Source organism: Myripristis murdjan, chromosome 20 (genome assembly GCF_902150065.1).
Source record: "Myripristis murdjan chromosome 20, fMyrMur1.1, whole genome shotgun sequence".
Classification (NCBI taxonomy): Eukaryota; Metazoa; Chordata; class Actinopteri; order Holocentriformes; family Holocentridae; genus Myripristis; species Myripristis murdjan.
The window spans coordinates 699,227-717,124 of record NC_043999.1 but is presented as its reverse complement, the minus strand read 5'-3'; the positions used below and the strand labels follow the sequence as shown (position 1 = coordinate 717,124).

Sequence of the window (17,898 nt, the reverse complement as noted above, 5' to 3'; positions counted from 1 at the left end):
ACACACACACACACACACACACACTCTCACACACACACACACACACACACACTCACACACGCACACACACACACACCTGATCTCTCGTGCACAATAGAAAAAAATGTCTGCTGTTTGAAGTATAGGTGGTCATCAGTTGCCTGTGTGTGTGTGTGTGTGTGTGTGTGTGTGTGTGTGTGTGTGTGTGTGTGTGCAGGGTCTGGGTCTGTATGCAGCCAGAGACATTGAGAAGTGCACGATGGTCATCGAGTACATCGGCACCATCATCAGGAGCGAGGTGGCCAATCGCAAGGAGCGGCTGTACGAGTCCCAGGTAACACACACACACACACACACACACACTCACACACACACACACACACACCTACACATCACAACACACACACTAACTGTTGCTTTGTGTGTGTGTGTGCAGAACCGTGGTGTGTACATGTTCCGTATCGACAACGACTTCGTGATCGACGCCACCATCACCGGAGGCCCCGCCAGGTACCGCCCCCCCACACCCCTCCTCACCCCCTCACACACACCCCCTCACCCCGCCTCACACCGCCTCAGACCGGATCAGACCGGTTTGACTGTTCTGTTTCTGTTGCGGCTGAGAACACACCTGTCATGTCGTGTGATTGGTCGTCTGTGTGATTGACAGGTACATCAACCACTCGTGTGCTCCCAACTGCATCACGGAGGTGGTGACGGTGGAGAAGGAGAACAAGATCATCATCAGCTCCTGCAGACGCATCCAGAGAGGAGAGGAGGTACTGATGATTATTGATTATTGATCAGCACGCTTCCTCTGAATGAGCACGTTTTTATGATTTATCGTTATTTTAGTGAAAAACACTGGGAAGTGGACACAAAACCAGTGAAACTTTATTGAGCAGCTCGTTCAGGACGATGGAAATCAAACCTCAGTCAAACTCCAGTCAGCTGATCAGAGGCGTGGCCCCGCCCACTTCCTCTTGTTGCCGGGTTACCGCCCTGAGCAGCAGGCGTGTTCAGGTCATTTTCACTCCGGTTTGTTTGGGTCTCAAAGGGCTGAACGAGTGCGGCGTTTGAACCCTGATGACATCACTGATGACATCACTGCTGACTAGTGTTGCAAAATTCCCGGGAATTTTTGGAAATGAATGGGAATTAACGCGAATAAACAGGAATTTTGGGGGAATTTTCGGGAATTTATATTCACTGCATTCACCCGGTCATATACATGTATACATAATAAACATTTTGGTTTGTTATAAGCAGATATGCATGCAAACATGTTACATTATAATTTCCAGGGAATTTTCCCCAGCTGAGTCAAACTGTGTTAATTCAGCCATAGGACTGTGTGCAGTACTATTGTTAAAGTGTGCATATGAAGTGGTTCAAACTACCCATTCAAATGCATAGAAATGCAGGAAATTGAATGGTGATGCTGATGTGATGATCGTCTGTCTCAGTGGAAGTGCTGTAGCCTGGTGGAGTATAGGCTGCTGACTGATGATGATCAAATGTGCTCGAAATTATTTGCATATGTGAATCACGGTGCACAGCTGAATTTACATTGAATCATTTAACATATTTGTTTCCACCAAAATGCAAAGTTGACTGTTTATATTTAAGTTTTATTTCACACACTTGGGTATGGGGATGATGATTTTACAGTTTGCTGGCATTGTGGCCTTTGGGTTAGAGGTGAGTCCTGAGTTCAGGACTTTAGGGTTTCCATTTCCAAAATGGTGATATTGATGTTGACATTCATTTTATTGATTATTGTTTATTTTTGCCCCATTCACCTTAAGTTAACAACAACAAAAACGAAAATTTCCAAAATTCCAAAGCTTAAATTTCCATGGAAACTTTTTAAAAACCTCATTCAAATTGATGACAAGAAAAAAAAAAAAAAAAACGAAAATTCCCAAAATTCCCAAGCCGAAATTTTCCCGGGAATTTTCGGAAAAATTGAAAAAAAAAAAAGTGACAGCAAAAATCTTCTGAAAATTTCCAATATTCCAGAGCGAAAATTCTGAATCTTTGGAAACTTTCCGGGAAATTTACCAGAAACTTTCCACCCCTTTGCAACAGTACTGCTGACATCACTGCTGACATCACTGACGCCTCGCTCGCCCTCCCTCCCTCTCTCTCTCTCTCTCTCTCTCTCTCTCTCTCTCTCTCTCTCTCAGCTGTCTTACGACTACAAGTTCGACCTGGAGGACGATCAACACAAGATCCCGTGTCACTGTGGAGCGCTCAACTGCCGCAAGTGGATGAACTGACACACACACACACACACACACACACACAGGCAGCTCTCTCTCTCTTCGTCTTGGTGCTGTGAGCTGGATGTCGATCGCCCGCTGACCCACAGGAGACCGGAGGGACTTCAGATCGTCGTCATCTGTCAATAACTGATATTAATAAAACTGATCATTATGATATTGATGATAATAATAATAATAACGATAATCAGGTGGGGCGTCTTTGGAACCATAGTTTTATTTACCGGGAGGGGGCGGGGCTTGTTATAGAGGTCATCTGGGTGATGACACGGGCGGGGGGGGCGGGGTCAAAGCGAAGCGGCTGACTTCCTGTGCGGAGAAGAGGCTGGTCCTCTGCTCGACCCGAAAACACGCCACTGAGTACCAGAATGTCCCGATTCCTGAAAGGGAGCGCGAATAACTTGCACTAAAAAGATGGAAAAAACAAACAAAAAAAAAAAACTCCAAAAAAATAAAAAAACAAAAATAACAGGAGAAAAAAAAAATTCCCCATGGAAAAAAAAAAAAGTACTTGATTCCAGGAGTCAGCGTGTCGGCTTTCCTCTTCATCACCTTTTTATTTTTTGTTGTTAATTTTCTGTAAAATAAGAGATTTTTTTTTTTGTATTTATTACTGAATGAAGCTATTTTCTAAATCTGCGGTGTGTTCAGGGGCTGGCGTCGCGGCTTGTAAATATCTGTACCATAGAAACATTTAGAAACTCCTCGACCAAGAGCTACCTTCCCCCCGCCCCCCTCACCTGCCGCTCACCTGTACAGAATGTGGAGCCGAGCAGAGAGTATTTTTGTTGTGCTGAAACAAAATGTAAAAATAAAAATAATAATAATGATGATGATGATGATAATAATGATAATTCACTTTTCTGTTTCCCTGACGACGGAGCTTTGAGTTGTGATTGGACGGTTTCACTGCGGCCTTGCTTTGCCTTTTTTTTTTCTATTTTGTTTTTCCACTGAAGTCGTTTGTGTTTGTTTTGTTTTTGTTTGTTTTTTTTATGATGATGTTTTTGTAGTTGGGTGCACATAACGCCGTGTACATACTGACGCTGCCCGGCTCTTCTGAGGCGTGTACATTTCTGATCTGTACAGTTAGAAGAGAATGTTGAAGACATGAAGCCTTCTATGTTTGTTTGTTTATTGTTTATTGTTTTTTTTGGGGGGGGGGGGGTCTTTTTTTTTGAAAGTATAAAGAGTGTGAACTGATGTTTCTCTTTTTTGTTTTTGGGAAAAAAAATTGTGAAATCTGATTTAGGATCATTTACAAAAAATAAAAATATTTTACATCTTGAAGGATTCACACTGGCTTTGTGTGTGTGTGTGTGTGTGTGTGCGCGCGTGTTGGAGGGGACAGTAATATACATTTTCTATCAATAAACAGGAACATGACAAGACCTGGAAAAAATGGACATTTAAAAAAAAAAAAAACTAAACATTAAAAGACCTGAAAATGTGGAAAAAGAAAAAATTTTTTTTAAAGAAAATAAGTGTGTGTGTGTGTGTGTGTGTGTGTGTGTGTGGCTATGAAGTGAAATGAATTCATAAAAAAATCAATTTAAATTGATTTCATGACAGGAATTTTGTCAGAAACAGGACACAAACTTTATTTTGTTGATAAACTTTATTTTGACGCTCAGTCGGTCAGGAAGTCGATTCTCACAAACAAACAAACAAACCAGCAGGAGGAGCCTCGGCGCTGCTTTTTCCCAGCAGACTGTGAAGTGGAAAAAAAAAACAAAAAGCTGCTCTGGACATCAGCTGATAGAGCTTCACATTAAAACTACATTTCCCATCAGCCCCGGGGTTAATTAACCTGCTGATGATGTCACGAGGGGGAGGCGACACACAGCGTCACATGCAGGGTCAAAGGTCACCAGGCGGCTCCTGACATCACACGAAGGTCTCGTCAAGACCGTGATGTCATCGGCTGTGATGTCATCACCCGAGCTGATGACATGTTTGTTACATAAACATCAACATAAACATCCACATGGACTTAAAGGGGCATTTCGTGCCGTTCTGAGTTTCGTCTCCAGCTGCTGCTGAAGGAGCTGCGTTTTATTATGAAACATTTTATTCAACTATTTCTTTCAAAAATAGATAAACATACACACATACACATTTAAATCACTACTTTGATCGATGAAAACACTTTTCTTTTGCAAAGTGCAGAAAAAAAAACCGTCATTAAAAATAACCACAGAAACCCTTTACATCTTTTTGTTCTTTAAAAAAAAACAAACACTTTTTTCTTTATTTAAGGTGGTTGTTGTTGTTGTTGTTGTTGTTGTTAAATGATTGAAGACAAAAATTCATGTTAAAAAAAAAAAATCATCTTCATAGGACAAAATGGTGTTTTTTTATAAGAATTTCTGAAATTAAAAAAGGAACTTCATTGGGAGGTTTCGGGTGAAATCTGTCCTGATAAAGGGGTTTAACCGTTTAATGTCAACGGGACAAACACTGATCAATGCTGACGTGTAAAATGTCGAACGTGTTCTCCGGGACGTCCCAGGAGCTCGGGCGCCTCCTTCCCTCGACGCGGGGAGCGTCCCGGGAGCAGAGCCGGCCCGGCGTGGAGCTGCCTGACGTTCCAGGACATCCCGTGACCTTCCAGGACCTTTTTCCTTTCAGCGGGAACTCAAACGTGAAGCTGCCAGTCGCCCCGAACACAAACCGAAAAGAGGGCCGACAGGAAACGACGTGGAATAAAACCTTCAGACGTTTCAACGCGTTTAAGGCCTCGAGCGTTCGATTAAAACGCCGCCGCCGTGCACGGGGGAGGGGGGGGGCGGCGCCGCCGTGCGCGGGGGGGAAACACTTCCTAAAAGCGAGCGGACACGAGTCCAGACTAACATGAGCGGAGGAAAAGATTAAAAACATTCAGGGAGGAAGACGAGGAGCTTCAGTCACTTTCCCTCCTCGTCCCGTCGCTGATGATGTCGTACCTCAGGAGACGTGTGCGTGTGTGTGTGTGTGTGTGCGTGTGTGTGTGTGTGCGTGTGTGTGTGCGTGTGGTCCTTCAGCTGCAGTTCTTCCTCTTTACTGATGGAGGGCGCCGATCCCTCCGATTGTCTGTCGTGCCGTTGGCCATGCGGCTCTGTGACATCATCATCGTCAGCCCTCCAGCTGCCACTGCTGCGCCTGGGAAGCGTCGCATATCGCCATGGCAACGTAACCTTTGGGCCCGACCGGCTGGACGACGGAGAGACACTGACCCACCGACACCTGATACAGCCGGTTAGACTTCTGCAGACAGACAGGCAGACAGAGAGACAGGCAGGCAGAGAGACAGGCAGGCAGAGAGAGAGAGAGAGAGACAGAGAGAGAGACAGGCAGGCAGGCAGAGAGAGAGAGAGACAGAGAGAGAGACAGGCAGGCAGGCAGAGAGAGAGAGAGACAGAGAGAGAGACAGGCAGGCAGACAGAGAGAGAGAGACAGGCAGAGAGGGAGAGAGAGAGAGAGAGAGAGAGACAGTCAGCTGTGATTTTAACCTCTGGGGTAATCGGCAGTTTCCCAGGTTATATGTGTGTGTGTGTGTGTGTGTGTGTGTGTGTGTGTGTGTGTGTGTGTGTGTGTCAGGTGCAGCTGGCCCGTAGAGGGCGACAGTGCATTGCCCTCCTAAAGCCAAACAAAAAAAGAGAGAAAAAAGAGTTTATTTTGCCGGTTTAGGTCTTAATATTATTGTCCAATCAGCAGCCTGAATATCGCTGTGACATCAGCAGCCTGAATGTCACTTTCCAACCAGCAGCCCCGCCCCCTTGGGGCGATCTCGGGCAGATTGAAAGTCGCCCCAGGCGCTCACATAGACTCTCATGGACTTACATGGTGAGATTTTTTTTTCACATTTTGGACCCTACAGTTCATTTCTATGGGCCCTGGGAGGGCTCGCCCCAACGTGATGTCGTCATACGCACCGCGGCGTGGCGGACGATACGTGCAGCGTCAGGCGGGAGACAGCAAGATGAACATGGCGAGGAACCGCAGGCAGCAACTTATTGTATTTGAGGCATTTAACGTATTGACCCGCATGAAAGACGACCCGGACTTTAAGACGTCCCGTCTTTTTCAAGACCCTTTTTTGGAAAAATACTTTTTTATATGGACAAAATCTTGTTTGAATAAAAACCAACCGGTCGGCATCAGGCGGGCCGGCCGTGGCACCGGTCGGCACCGCGCCCACCCGGTCAGGTCTGCTGGATCTGACAGGTGAGCGGAGCACACATACCGCCATATATACCTTTCATTATAAATCAACTTTTGTTCATACGCGGCTGCAGCAGCACAATGACACAGACAACATGATTGATTATTGACGGCGCAGTGCGGCCATTCGCCGGTAACCGCGGCTTCAGGTGAGCCTACCTACTGTACAATACAGGTGTATTTGCTTAGATCCAATATTAGACGAGGGCGTTTTCCAGGGCATTTTCAATGGGCGGCTTATGTTCGGATGAATACAGTAACTTGGTACAGCTGTACAAAAATACTACTGTGTGTACAATTCATGTCTGGTGTTGCCATCTAGTGGTTGAACAGGAAAACCACATTAAAAATGCAATGTAACACTAAAGTTAGATATCTGACTTTTATTTATTATTATTTTACCCACTGAGCGGGTCACCTTAGCCATCATCACAATAGTTGCCCCCCCTGAGAAATTTGTCAGGAGCCGCCACTGGTGTGTGTGTGTGTGTGTGTGTGTGTGTGTGTGTGTGTGTGTGTGTGTGTGTGTGTGTCTCACCCCCAGGCTCCACTGCTGCGACCCCCCCGAGCCGTGACACTTCATCAGTCGGGGCGGGTCAAAGGTCCTGACCTCCGACACGTCCAGACACAGCAGCCCGGCCAGAACCAGCTGCCCCTCCTCGTCATAGGCCCAGTCCTGCACACACACACACACACACACACACACACACACCAAACAGTGATGTACACTAACAGTCCACAGACGGGACGGGAGGTCGGAGGTCATGAGGCGTTTAATGTCTCAGTGTAAAAATGTTTGACGATGTTTGTGTGTAAAATCCTGTCGTCGTGGTAACCGTCGTGTGATTGGTTCACCTGTTCGGGGTCTCGGGGGTCACACGGTCGCAGGACGACGGCCCCGCCCTTCTGACTGGCTCGACCCTGGGCGACCAGGCAACGCCCTGTTGCTAGGTTACGGAGCTGCGGGGGGGCAGAGAGAAGCGTTAGACCGAAGCCGGCGGACGGCCGTGACTGAAATAAGCGTGAGGCTGCGTGATGTGTTCAGGGTCGGTCGGGATGCCGCGCTACCCGTCCTCTCTGCAGCACTTTGGGCCGCCGCAGGCCCTTGTTGACGAACAGCGCCTGCTGCTGCTGCTGCTTGTTGCCGTTGGCGACGGTCTGCATCTCAGGGTAGACGTTGTCCAGGTACCAGCGGAACGAGCGGCACTGCAGCCGCTTCCTCAGCGCCACGCGCTCGCCGATGTCGCCGTAGTCGCGCTCGCGCAGCTCCGGGCGCAGAGAGAAATAATGCTCCTGATTGGACGAGAGAGAGAGGAGGCGTGGTCAATATTTACATTTAACTTCTGTTGTTGTTTTAACGAGGAGGACACGTCACTTTCCTGGCAGCTTGTCCCGTGTGTGTGTGTGTGTGTGTGTGTGTGTGTGTGTGTGTGTGTGAGTGTGTGTGTGTGCACCTTGTACTCGTCCATCCAGACGTGCGCCAGCCGCAGGGAGTTGTGGGCCATGGTGTCCTGCCCCCCCGGCGAGCCGTACGGCCGCCTCTTCCTGAAGATGTGTCCGACTCTGGAGCACGGGATGATGAGCAGGCGCCCGCCACACATCCAGATCTGAGCGACACACACACACACACACACACACACACACACACACACACACACACACACACACACACGTATGAAGGGATTCGGTCCACCCCCCCCCGTTCTGAAAAGTGGCTTGGCGTGGGCGGTGCGAGCTGGGCGGTGCGAGCTGGGCGGAGCCGCGTTCTCACCCTGAAGGAGATCTCCAGGTTCTCCCCGCCCCAGATGTCCATGCCGGCGTCGTATTGGCCGAGCTCGTTGAAGTACTTCCTGTTCATGGCGAACAGGCCGCCGGCCATGGTGGGAGACCTGGGAGGAGAGAGAGGAGACGGTCAGCAGGTAGAGGGCGCTGCTCACACAGGTGAAGCCTTCCTGGGGTTTCTGGGAGTTTCTGGCAGGATGGAGGGACACAGATGAACATTAACCACAATGCATTGCACTCAGCTGAACTAATGCTGAGTCATCATAACCACATGTGGCGAGGCCCGCCGGAGTCTCGGCTCACTTCCCTCTGATCTGCGCCGGGAGCCGGGGGGAAGTGAAACTGCTGATGAGGAGGAGAGGGGGCTGATGGGAAAAGTGCGGCTCCGTCCCGGTTCCTCTGCAGGTTCAGTTTCGTCTCTGCAGCGTTCCTGCTGATCTCCCAGGAAAACAAACGGGAAAACAGGTGACGTGTTTCCTGTTTCCTACCTGATCGGTCCGGTGGCTCCCTCGGGCCCGTTGAGTTCGGAGGGGGGGACGGGGTCCCACTTGAAGTGCAGCCCCCAGTTGAAGCCGCCCCTGACGATGGGAGAGGGCGAGTAGGCCAGGGTGTCGGCTGAGATGATGTCGATGACGGGGCAGACGACGGTGCGGCGGTCCTGCTGGATGGGAGCCAGCAGAGGCTGCAGCCACGCCTGGTTCACCTCACAGTGGCTGTCCAGGAACACCAGCACCTCGCCTGCACACACAGCAGGCGGTCACCTGACAGTCACCTGACAGTCACCTGACACGCACCTGACCCGGCAGTCACCCGACAGTCACCTGACCCAACAGTGACCTGACAGTGACCTGACACGCACCTGACCCGGCAGTCACCTGACAGTCACCTGACAGTCACCCGGCAGTCACCCGACAGTCACCCGACCCAATAATCACCCTGCAGTCACCCGACAGTCACCCGACAGTCACCCGACAGTCACCCAAAAGTCACCCTGCAGTCACCCGACAGTCACCCGACAGTCACCCTGCAGTCACCCGACAGTCACCCGACAGTCACCCGACAGTCACCCGACAGTCACCCAACAGTCACCCAACAGTCACCCAAAAGTCACCCGACAGTCACCCGACAGTCACCCTGCAGTCACCCGACAGTCACCCGACAGTCACCCTGCAGTCACCCGACAGTCACCCGACAGTCACCCGACAGTCACCCTGCAGTCACCCGTCAGTCACCCGACAGTCACCCTGCAGTCGCCCGACAGTCGCCCGACAGTCACCCTGCAGTCACCCGACAGTCACCCTGCAGTCACCCGACAGTCACCCGACAGTCACCCGACAGTCACCCGACAGTCACCCTGCAGTCGCCCGACAGTCGCCCGACAGTCACCCGACAGTCGCCCGACAGTCACCCTGCAGTCACCCGACAGTCACCCTGCAGTCACCCGACAGTCACCCGACAGTCACCCGACAGTCACCCGACAGTCACCCTGCAGTCACCCGACAGTCACCCGACAGTCACCCGACAGTCACCCTGCAGTCACCCGACAGTCACCCGACAGTCACCCTGCAGTCGCCCGACAGTCACCCGACAGTCACCCTGCAGTCACCCGACAGTCACCCGACAGTCACCCGACAGTCACCCTGCAGTCACCCGACAGTCACCCGACAGTCACCCTGCAGTCACCCGACAGTCACCCGACAGTCACCCGACAGTCACCCTGCAGTCACCCGACAGTCACCCGACAGTCACCCTGCAGTCGCCCGACAGTCGCCCGACAGTCACCCTGCAGTCACCCGACAGTCACCCTGCAGTCGCCCGACAGTCGCCCGACAGTCACCCGACAGTCGCCCGACAGTCACCCTGCAGTCACCCGACAGTCACCCGACAGTCACCCTGCAGTCACCCGACAGTCACCCGACAGTCACCCGACAGTCACCCGACCCAATAATCACCCTGCAGTCACCCGACAGTCACCCGACAGTCACCCGACAGTCACCCAAAAGTCACCCTGCAGTCACCCGACAGTCACCCGGCAGTCACCCGACAGTCACCCGACAGTCGCCCGACAGTCACCCTGCAGTCACCCGACAGTCACCCGACAGTCACCCGACAGTCACCCGACAGTCACCCAACAGTCACCCGACAGTCACCCAACAGTCACCCAAAAGTCACCCGACAGTCACCCGACAGTCACCCTGCAGTCACCCGACAGTCACCCGACAGTCACCCTGCAGTCACCCGACAGTCACCCGGCAGTCACCCGACAGTCACCCTGCAGTCACCCGACAGTCACCCGACAGTCACCCGACAGTCACCCTGCAGTCGCCCGACAGTCGCCCGACAGTCACCCTGCAGTCACCCGACAGTCACCCTGCAGTCACCCGACAGTCACCCGACAGTCACCCGACAGTCACCCGACAGTCACCCGACAGTCACCCGACAGTCACCCGACAGTCACCCTGCAGTCACCCGACAGTCACCCGACAGTCACCCGACAGTCACCCTGCAGTCACCCGACAGTCACCCGACAGTCACCCTGCAGTCACCCGACAGTCACCCGACAGTCACCCGACAGTCACCCGACAGTCACCCGACAGTCACCCTGCAGTCACCCGACAGTCACCCAGCAGTCACCCGACAGTCACCCAGCAGTCACCCGACAGTCACCCGACAGTCACCCGACAGTCACCCTGCAGTCACCCTGCAGTCACCCGACAGTCTGCTTAGTTACAGTTCATGTGTCTGAGAAAGGCTGAAGGTGCGAGCTGCTGCTGATTCAGCAGCTCCTAAACACTTTTACTGCCTGATGACAAACTGCTGCAACAGCACGCAAGGACACAAGCAATAAGAACATAGGGAACAGGGACATAAGGAAATAGGAAATATGGGTGTAGGATGTAGGGAATAAGGACATAGGGAATAAGGACACAGGGACTAAGAATGTAGGATGTAGGGAATAAGGACATAGGGAATAAGGACACAGGGACTAAGAATGTAGGATGTAGGGAATAAGGACATAGGGACTAAGAATGTAGGATGTAGGGTATAAGGATGTAGGACGTACCAGTGGCATGTGAGGCTCCTATCATGCGTCCTCTGATGAGTCCTTCCCTCCTCTGGTTCCTCACCAGGTGAACTTTGCCCTTCAGCTCCTCCCTGACGTACCGCTCCAAGTCCTCCTTTAGGTCCTCTGTGAGTGTGTGTGTGTGTGTGTGTGTGTGTGTGTGTGTGTGTGTGTGAGTGTGTGTGTGTGTGTGTGTGTGTGTGTGTGGTGGGGGGGGACAAACATTGTAATTTTCAGAGTTTCAGCATCACACTCCATCTCTTGCTCACACACTTGTTGTTGTTGTTGTTGTTGTTTACTTTGCTGGCTGCAGGTTTTCTGTTGCATTCAGGTCTTTTTGTAAATGTCACAATGATTGTTCTTATTACTTTGTTACAGTATTTTGTTGTGGTGCTAGAAAGTAATTAAATCTTTATTTTTTACATTCTTCCGATCAGTAAAGAGCCCCTTTGCCTGTCTGATCTATAAACGAGCCTTTAAACCCGACAAAGTGATTTTCCATGTTGTGATAAAAATCAGCAGCACCTCAGATGAGGCAGTGCTGAGGTTATGAACACATGAAAACACCAGCCTGTGGCATCATGACCGTCCATGAAGCCGCTGATTTAAAAGGAGAAAAGGGAGGCGCTGACCGAGCTCGCTGAAGTCGTCCACCAGGATGAGCTCGTGCAGCAGGAAGGCCGGCGTGCGGTCCAGCACGCTGTGCACCGTCCTCAGCAGGGCCGACAGCGCCTCGTTGAAGAAACAGATCACTACGCTGGCAGAAGGTAGAGCCAGGGGGTACACCTTATCCCTACACCTGAGACAGAGAGAGGGAGAGAGAGACAGACAGACAGAGAGAGAGACAGACAGACAGAGAGAGAGACAGACAGAGAGAGAGAGAGACAGACAGAGAGAGAGACAGTGAATGCGTTTCCAGTCCTCCAGACTCCCAGCCGTTTCTGAGGAGTCAAAAAAGGGAAATATTTTCCCCTGTAAAATAATTTTAATTTTAATTAAATATTTAATTATTATAAGTGTACTTTTCTGGGTATTTTTCCCCCTCATTTTCTGTTGTATTTATTTATTTATTTCTTCATGTACTTATTTATTTATTTTAGTTAATTTGCAGGTCATTTCTTGCGATAGTGTCTTTCCCCCGTGTTTGCTTGGGGTTCCAACATTTAAGCCCAGGCCATGTGAGGTCCCGCCGGGCAGTGGGGGGGCAGGGGGGTCGGCGGGGGGGGTCGTACTGGGAGTCTCTGGTGTCGGGCAGCTCTCGGTGGTACCCCAGCCTGGTGGAGATGAGCACGTTGAAGGCGTGGCGATGGTAACCCGTGTCCCTCACCTCCTGATCGGCCTCGCTGAAGATCATCCCTGCCGACACACACGGGTCACATTTGTGTTACCGACGTCCCGCTTCTCCCGGCGGCACCCGAACGCATCGCGCCCACTCACCCATCTCCGGAGACAGCTCCGCTCCCTTATTGGCCGGCGGCGGTCGCGGCCCACGGCCCCGCCCCGCCCTCTGGTCGGCCAGGCCCTTGGTGATTGGCTGGCTGTGCTGCTGCAGGGGCGTCCTGCCACGGCCAGGCTCCGCCTCCCGCGAGAAGTACAGGAAGAGGAGGACGGACCAGGTCGCCGAGGTGACGAGGCAGCCATAACAGAAGTACCTCAGCGTCACACTGGCCATGGTGGCCGAGCGAGCATCGCTTACATCACACCGCTGGAGAGAGAGAGAGAGAGAGACTCTGGTCAACGTGCTGCAGGACTGAGCATGTGCAGGACTCAACAGAGACGGGACAGAGGCGAGATGTCTCACTCGTTAGTTACTTTCCTACACCAACTCTGGAGAACGTCTTTCATTAAATCTGTTCTCGGGTCAGTCTGATGAAGCTTCAGTCAAACTGTGTTTGTGTTTAGTGCAGCTCTGTTCCCCTGCGACCATGTGGACACAATCAAACATCACATCATCATGGTTTTCATATTTTAATGATGCTTTTAGTGCTTTTACAAAATATTTACACAATGAGATTTTTGCCAAGCAGGCAAGTGGAGACAAATCATAACAGAGCTACATCAATCGAATATATTCAGAAACAGCATCAAATCACAGGAAAACATATTGATGTAAAACTGGAATACTGATATGTCCCACAGTCCTGATTACAGTAAAGGGTGTAGTTTTGAGTTTGTCAGACTCTTGCAGTGCAGGGCACCGACCCAACTGCTTTGATACTATCAATTTAAAAAAATAAATAAATAAATAAAAAACAGCATTGACGTTGTAGCACCTTGAGATTCTCGAATGAAAAGTGCTTTACAAATAAAATCTATTATTAATATTATTATTGTTGTTGTTGTGTCATCAGCATCAAAGAGCCAATCAGCATGCAGCTTATGGAATCTCATCTGCAGCGTCAGCACTGAGGCGTGAGCTTCGGCCGCGTCTCAGCACATCAATGATTCATTCACTGAAACCTGCTTCTCGTCACATGAGTGGTTTTCACACCCAGGCGGAGCAGGAATGTGATGAAGCAGCAGATCAGAGGTTTACGAGTCCACGCCGACCCAGAGACACCTGAACACACCGCCTCTGCTTTCAGAGAGCTGCCCATCCACAACAGAACGCTTCAGCCTCTCTAACAGGCGTGTGCACATCACCTGCCAGGTAGATGGATCACATGACCGTCACATGTCCGTCACATGACCGTCACATGACGGGACAGAGTTCCTCAGTGCTCGTTCTGTGGTCACAGGAATGTCTGCTGCATCAACATACACTTTACAGAGGGCCACGACCTCTGACCTCTGGGTGTCCCTCACACTGCTGGACGCTGGCAAGGCCGTCCGGCGGACAGCAGCACCTGGACGCTCCACACACACACACACACACACACACACACACACACACACACACACACACACACTCTGCTGGGACAGTAACAGGAGTGTGGGGCGTCAGGTGACACCCTGCACACTGCTTAATGATTCATCCCGTCCCGTGCTCACATCATCTATGCACATTTTATACACCCATGCACATGTTTTTTTCTGTTTTTTTTGTTGCACATTGCTTTTTGCACACTGGGTTGTACTCAGATCTTATTCTGTTATACTTAGATCTTATTCTTTATTTATTTATTTATTTTTTAAATCTTTTTTATTGATTTATTTAATCTGTAATCTGTGGATACTGCTGAAAAACTGCGAATTTCCTGCGGGATGAATAAATTATCTATCAATCTATCTATCTATCTACATCAGCCTGGACCAGCAGCTCGCTGCCAGCTCTCCTGTTCGCCCTCACCCTGCCTCGGCCACTTCCTGCACTTCCCAGGGTGCATTTCAATAATCCAATGAAAAGCTGGACTTGCCCCCAGCTGCTGGCTTCATACAGCCGGAGGGTTTACCGGGACAACACCACGACTCGGCCTCGACCGAGCTCCTTCCCTTTCCTCTGCGTTTGTTTCTCTGACTGTTCTATGACAGAATTACAGCAGCAGCACACACTGGTGGCAAAATGTTTACAGCCCCTGACAAACACAGCACGCCGGGCCCTCGTCGGCCATTTGTCAAGCCGTTCACAAACAACAGGGCCCCAAAGCCTGCAGTCCACATGTGTTCTTGTGGCCTGTTGTAAAATGGTGTGTGTGTGCAGACTGGGGCCTAAACAGTCTTGGAGCTGCATCAGTTGGCTTTGACTGGAAAGCTGAGACTCTTGTGGATTTAATGAGCCACATTTGATTCCTGTGTGATGATGTTGGCCCCCATAGCAGCCATTTCACTGCAGGCAGAGACTTTTGTCCAACTGGACGTGGCTGGAGAAAATGACCTCTAGTGACCTCTAGGAGAATCACAGCCTCATCAAACTTTACACACAAACTAGAGGAGGATTCAAAAAACAAAAAAATCGCAATAGATCGTAATATGCTGGGTGCTATTTATGTATTTATTTATTTATTTATTTATCATCTGTTTATACTGTAAATTTGCACACTGCCCTCATCTATGCACATTGTATACATCGATGCACACTGGTTTTTTGTACATTGTTTTTTTTGCACATTGTTTTTTTGCACATTGGGTACTTAGATCTTTAGATCTCGAGGGTCATCTTTTATTCTTTATTTTTGATTTACTTAATCTTGTACTCTGTGGATACTGCTGGAAACTGTGAATTTCCTTCGGGATGAATAAAGTATCTATCTATCTATCTATCTATTGAATTGCAATACATATAGAATCAGCACCCAAACATCATTAGAGTACTGACCTGAGCCCAGGTAAATATACAACAAACATTACACAAACCTCGTGCAACAAGAAGCAACAGTTTGGCCTCATGTTCTGAGGTACCACACACACACACACACACACACACACACACACACACACACACTTAACTCTCTGATCCAGAATTCCACACTGAGTAACTTTTAGCACACACACCATCTCACCCAACTCATGATCTTGCTTCACTTCGCACCAAACTCCGTTTTAAAAACCTGGCAGGTTAGAGTCACCTGTCTCGGCAGCAGCGAAACTCAATTCCTGAAATAAAACGAACGAGTTTTCCTGAATCAGCAGGTTCCGCTCGTCTCTTCGGCATAAACACAAAAACACCCCGCAGCTCTTCCTTCAACAGAACCTCCATCTGAAGGAGCGGCTCACCGGGCAGCGGCACCGAAACACACCGCAGACCGAACCCTAAAGGAGACACTCTGCTCCACACGTTTGGTTTGGTGGGTCGGCGGAATGCGGCGGTGCAGCTCGGACCCTGACCCGGCCTGTTCAGACAGGACACAGGTCCGATCCCCTGCGCCGCCCGGAGACACACACACACACACACACACACACACACCTCTGTGAGACTGCACTAATTCACCCTGAAGCCGGTTAGTGAAAGAGCCTGTAATCTAATCCTATTGACATGTAAAGCCCCGACTTTATGTGCTGCAGATCAAACCACAGGATCACACACACACACACACACACACACACACACACACACACACACACACACACACACACACACACACACACCGTGTTTGCTGGTCATATGGGAGGCTCGGTGGTATTAGCACGACCTTTACACTGTTGATCTTCGGATTCTGCTGTTGTTCCGGCGGCATGAACGGAACAACAACAACAACAACAACAATAACAACAACAACAGCAACAACAACAACAACAACAACAACAACAACAACCACCGCGACCTGAGCGGAGCGAGCGACCCGTCCGATAATGGAACTCGTTAGCTTAGCCTGGCGACCGCGAGCCCAACGCGCCGCCGCAGCGCCGCGAAGCCGAGCGGAGCCGCCGCTGCCCGGGGCCGCTGCGGCGGGGAGCCCGGGGCCCGGAGCCCGGAGCCCGGGCCCGGAGCCCGGGGTTCGGAGCCCGGAGCCCGGGGCTCGGAGCCGCCGTCGGCTCGGGGTTAGCTGGTAGCCTCGGACCGTAAGATACAACATTACTACAGGCTAACAGGATATAAAATGATTATTGTGTGTGTGTGTGTGTGTGTGTGTGTGTGTGTGTGTGTGTGTGTGTGTGTGTGTGTGTGTGTGTGTGTGTGTGTGTGTGCGGAGCGGGGAGTCTGACCTGCTGCTCTGCCTCAGGATGTCAACACGGACTGGACATCAGCGCGTCGCTCCACACAGCATCCAAGTTTCCGCACGGAGCCTTCCGCAAGCTACACAAAATAAACCGCACCACTTCCGGCCGCCCATTTCACAGTAAAACACAGCGGACGTGGGATAAAATACAATAAACATAATTTCCAGTTATCATTTTCGAAATAAAACCGACCGCAGACCCGACAAACAATAAATAAATGAATAAAAATAAAAATGTATAAAATAACAAGACTAGATCAAAACCTTTACTTTGTATATTCTGCATTCCTCTGAGATTAAAGTGGCAATTTTACGAGAAAAAAATCTTAATAGATAGATAGATAGATAGATAGATAGATAGATAGATAGATAGATAGATAGATAGATTTACTTTATTGATCCCAAACTGGGAAATTCTGATGTTACAGCAGCATCAATAGAAACATAAAATAAAATTAAATGGAATAGAATGCATGCAGAAGTATATACAATACAGACTAAATATATACAATAAAGACTAACCTAAGAATATGAGATATGAAATGTGAAATATACTGATGGTAATAAATATGAAATATACAGATGGTATGGAACAGAGTTAGCATGAAACCATGAAACCAAGAAACCAAGTGGCAGAACCCGACGCCCGGTACTGGGATTCAGGAACTGTCAATCAATCAATCAATCAAACTTTATTTATATAGCATCAAATCACAACAAAAGTTATCTCATGACGCTTTACAGGTAGAGCAGGTAAAGACCGCGCTCTACAAATTATAGTAGAAAAATAAAAAAACAAGAAACCCAACAGATTCCCTCCTGAGCTCTTGGCTCTTGGCGACAGTGGCGAGGTGAAACTCCCCTTTAACGGGAAGAACCCTCAGGTAGAACCAGACTCAGGAAGAACCCTCAGGTAGAACCAGACTCAGGGTGGACGGTCATCTACCTCTACCGGTTGGGTGGGAGGGGAGAGAGAGAGACAAGGAGA

At 49.8% G+C, this 17,898-nt stretch overlaps 2 protein-coding genes across 2 annotated transcripts in view; one reads left to right on the top strand and one right to left on the bottom strand.

Annotated features, from left to right (window-relative positions):
* The window catches only part of LOC115379168 (histone-lysine N-methyltransferase 2C-like), a 70,008-nt gene extending 67,237 nt beyond the window's left edge, over positions 1 to 2,771 (top strand). Inside the window, exons 60-63 of the mRNA XM_030079888.1 lie at positions 178 to 313; positions 416 to 489; positions 650 to 758; positions 2,169 to 2,771. Of these exons, the coding sequence (XP_029935748.1) occupies positions 178 to 313; positions 416 to 489; positions 650 to 758; positions 2,169 to 2,261 (412 nt within the window). The 3' untranslated portion in view covers positions 2,262 to 2,771. The remainder of the gene's footprint in view (positions 1 to 177; positions 314 to 415; positions 490 to 649; positions 759 to 2,168) is intronic.
* Positions 2,772 to 4,629: 1,858 nt separating this feature from the next.
* Positions 4,630 to 16,988, bottom strand: galnt11 (UDP-N-acetyl-alpha-D-galactosamine:polypeptide N-acetylgalactosaminyltransferase 11 (GalNAc-T11)). Its single transcript, XM_030079200.1, has 12 exons — positions 16,897 to 16,988; positions 12,751 to 13,018; positions 12,546 to 12,669; positions 11,946 to 12,112; positions 11,314 to 11,439; positions 8,738 to 8,987; positions 8,239 to 8,356; positions 7,922 to 8,074; positions 7,536 to 7,760; positions 7,323 to 7,427; positions 7,006 to 7,143; positions 4,630 to 5,510 (listed from the first exon to the last, which is right to left on the bottom strand). Exons 2-12 carry the CDS (start codon positions 12,983 to 12,985, stop codon positions 5,379 to 5,381), a joined length of 1,773 nt encoding a protein of 590 aa, XP_029935060.1. The 5' UTR covers positions 12,986 to 13,018; positions 16,897 to 16,988; the 3' UTR covers positions 4,630 to 5,378.
* Positions 16,989 to 17,898: the final 910 nt, after the last annotated feature.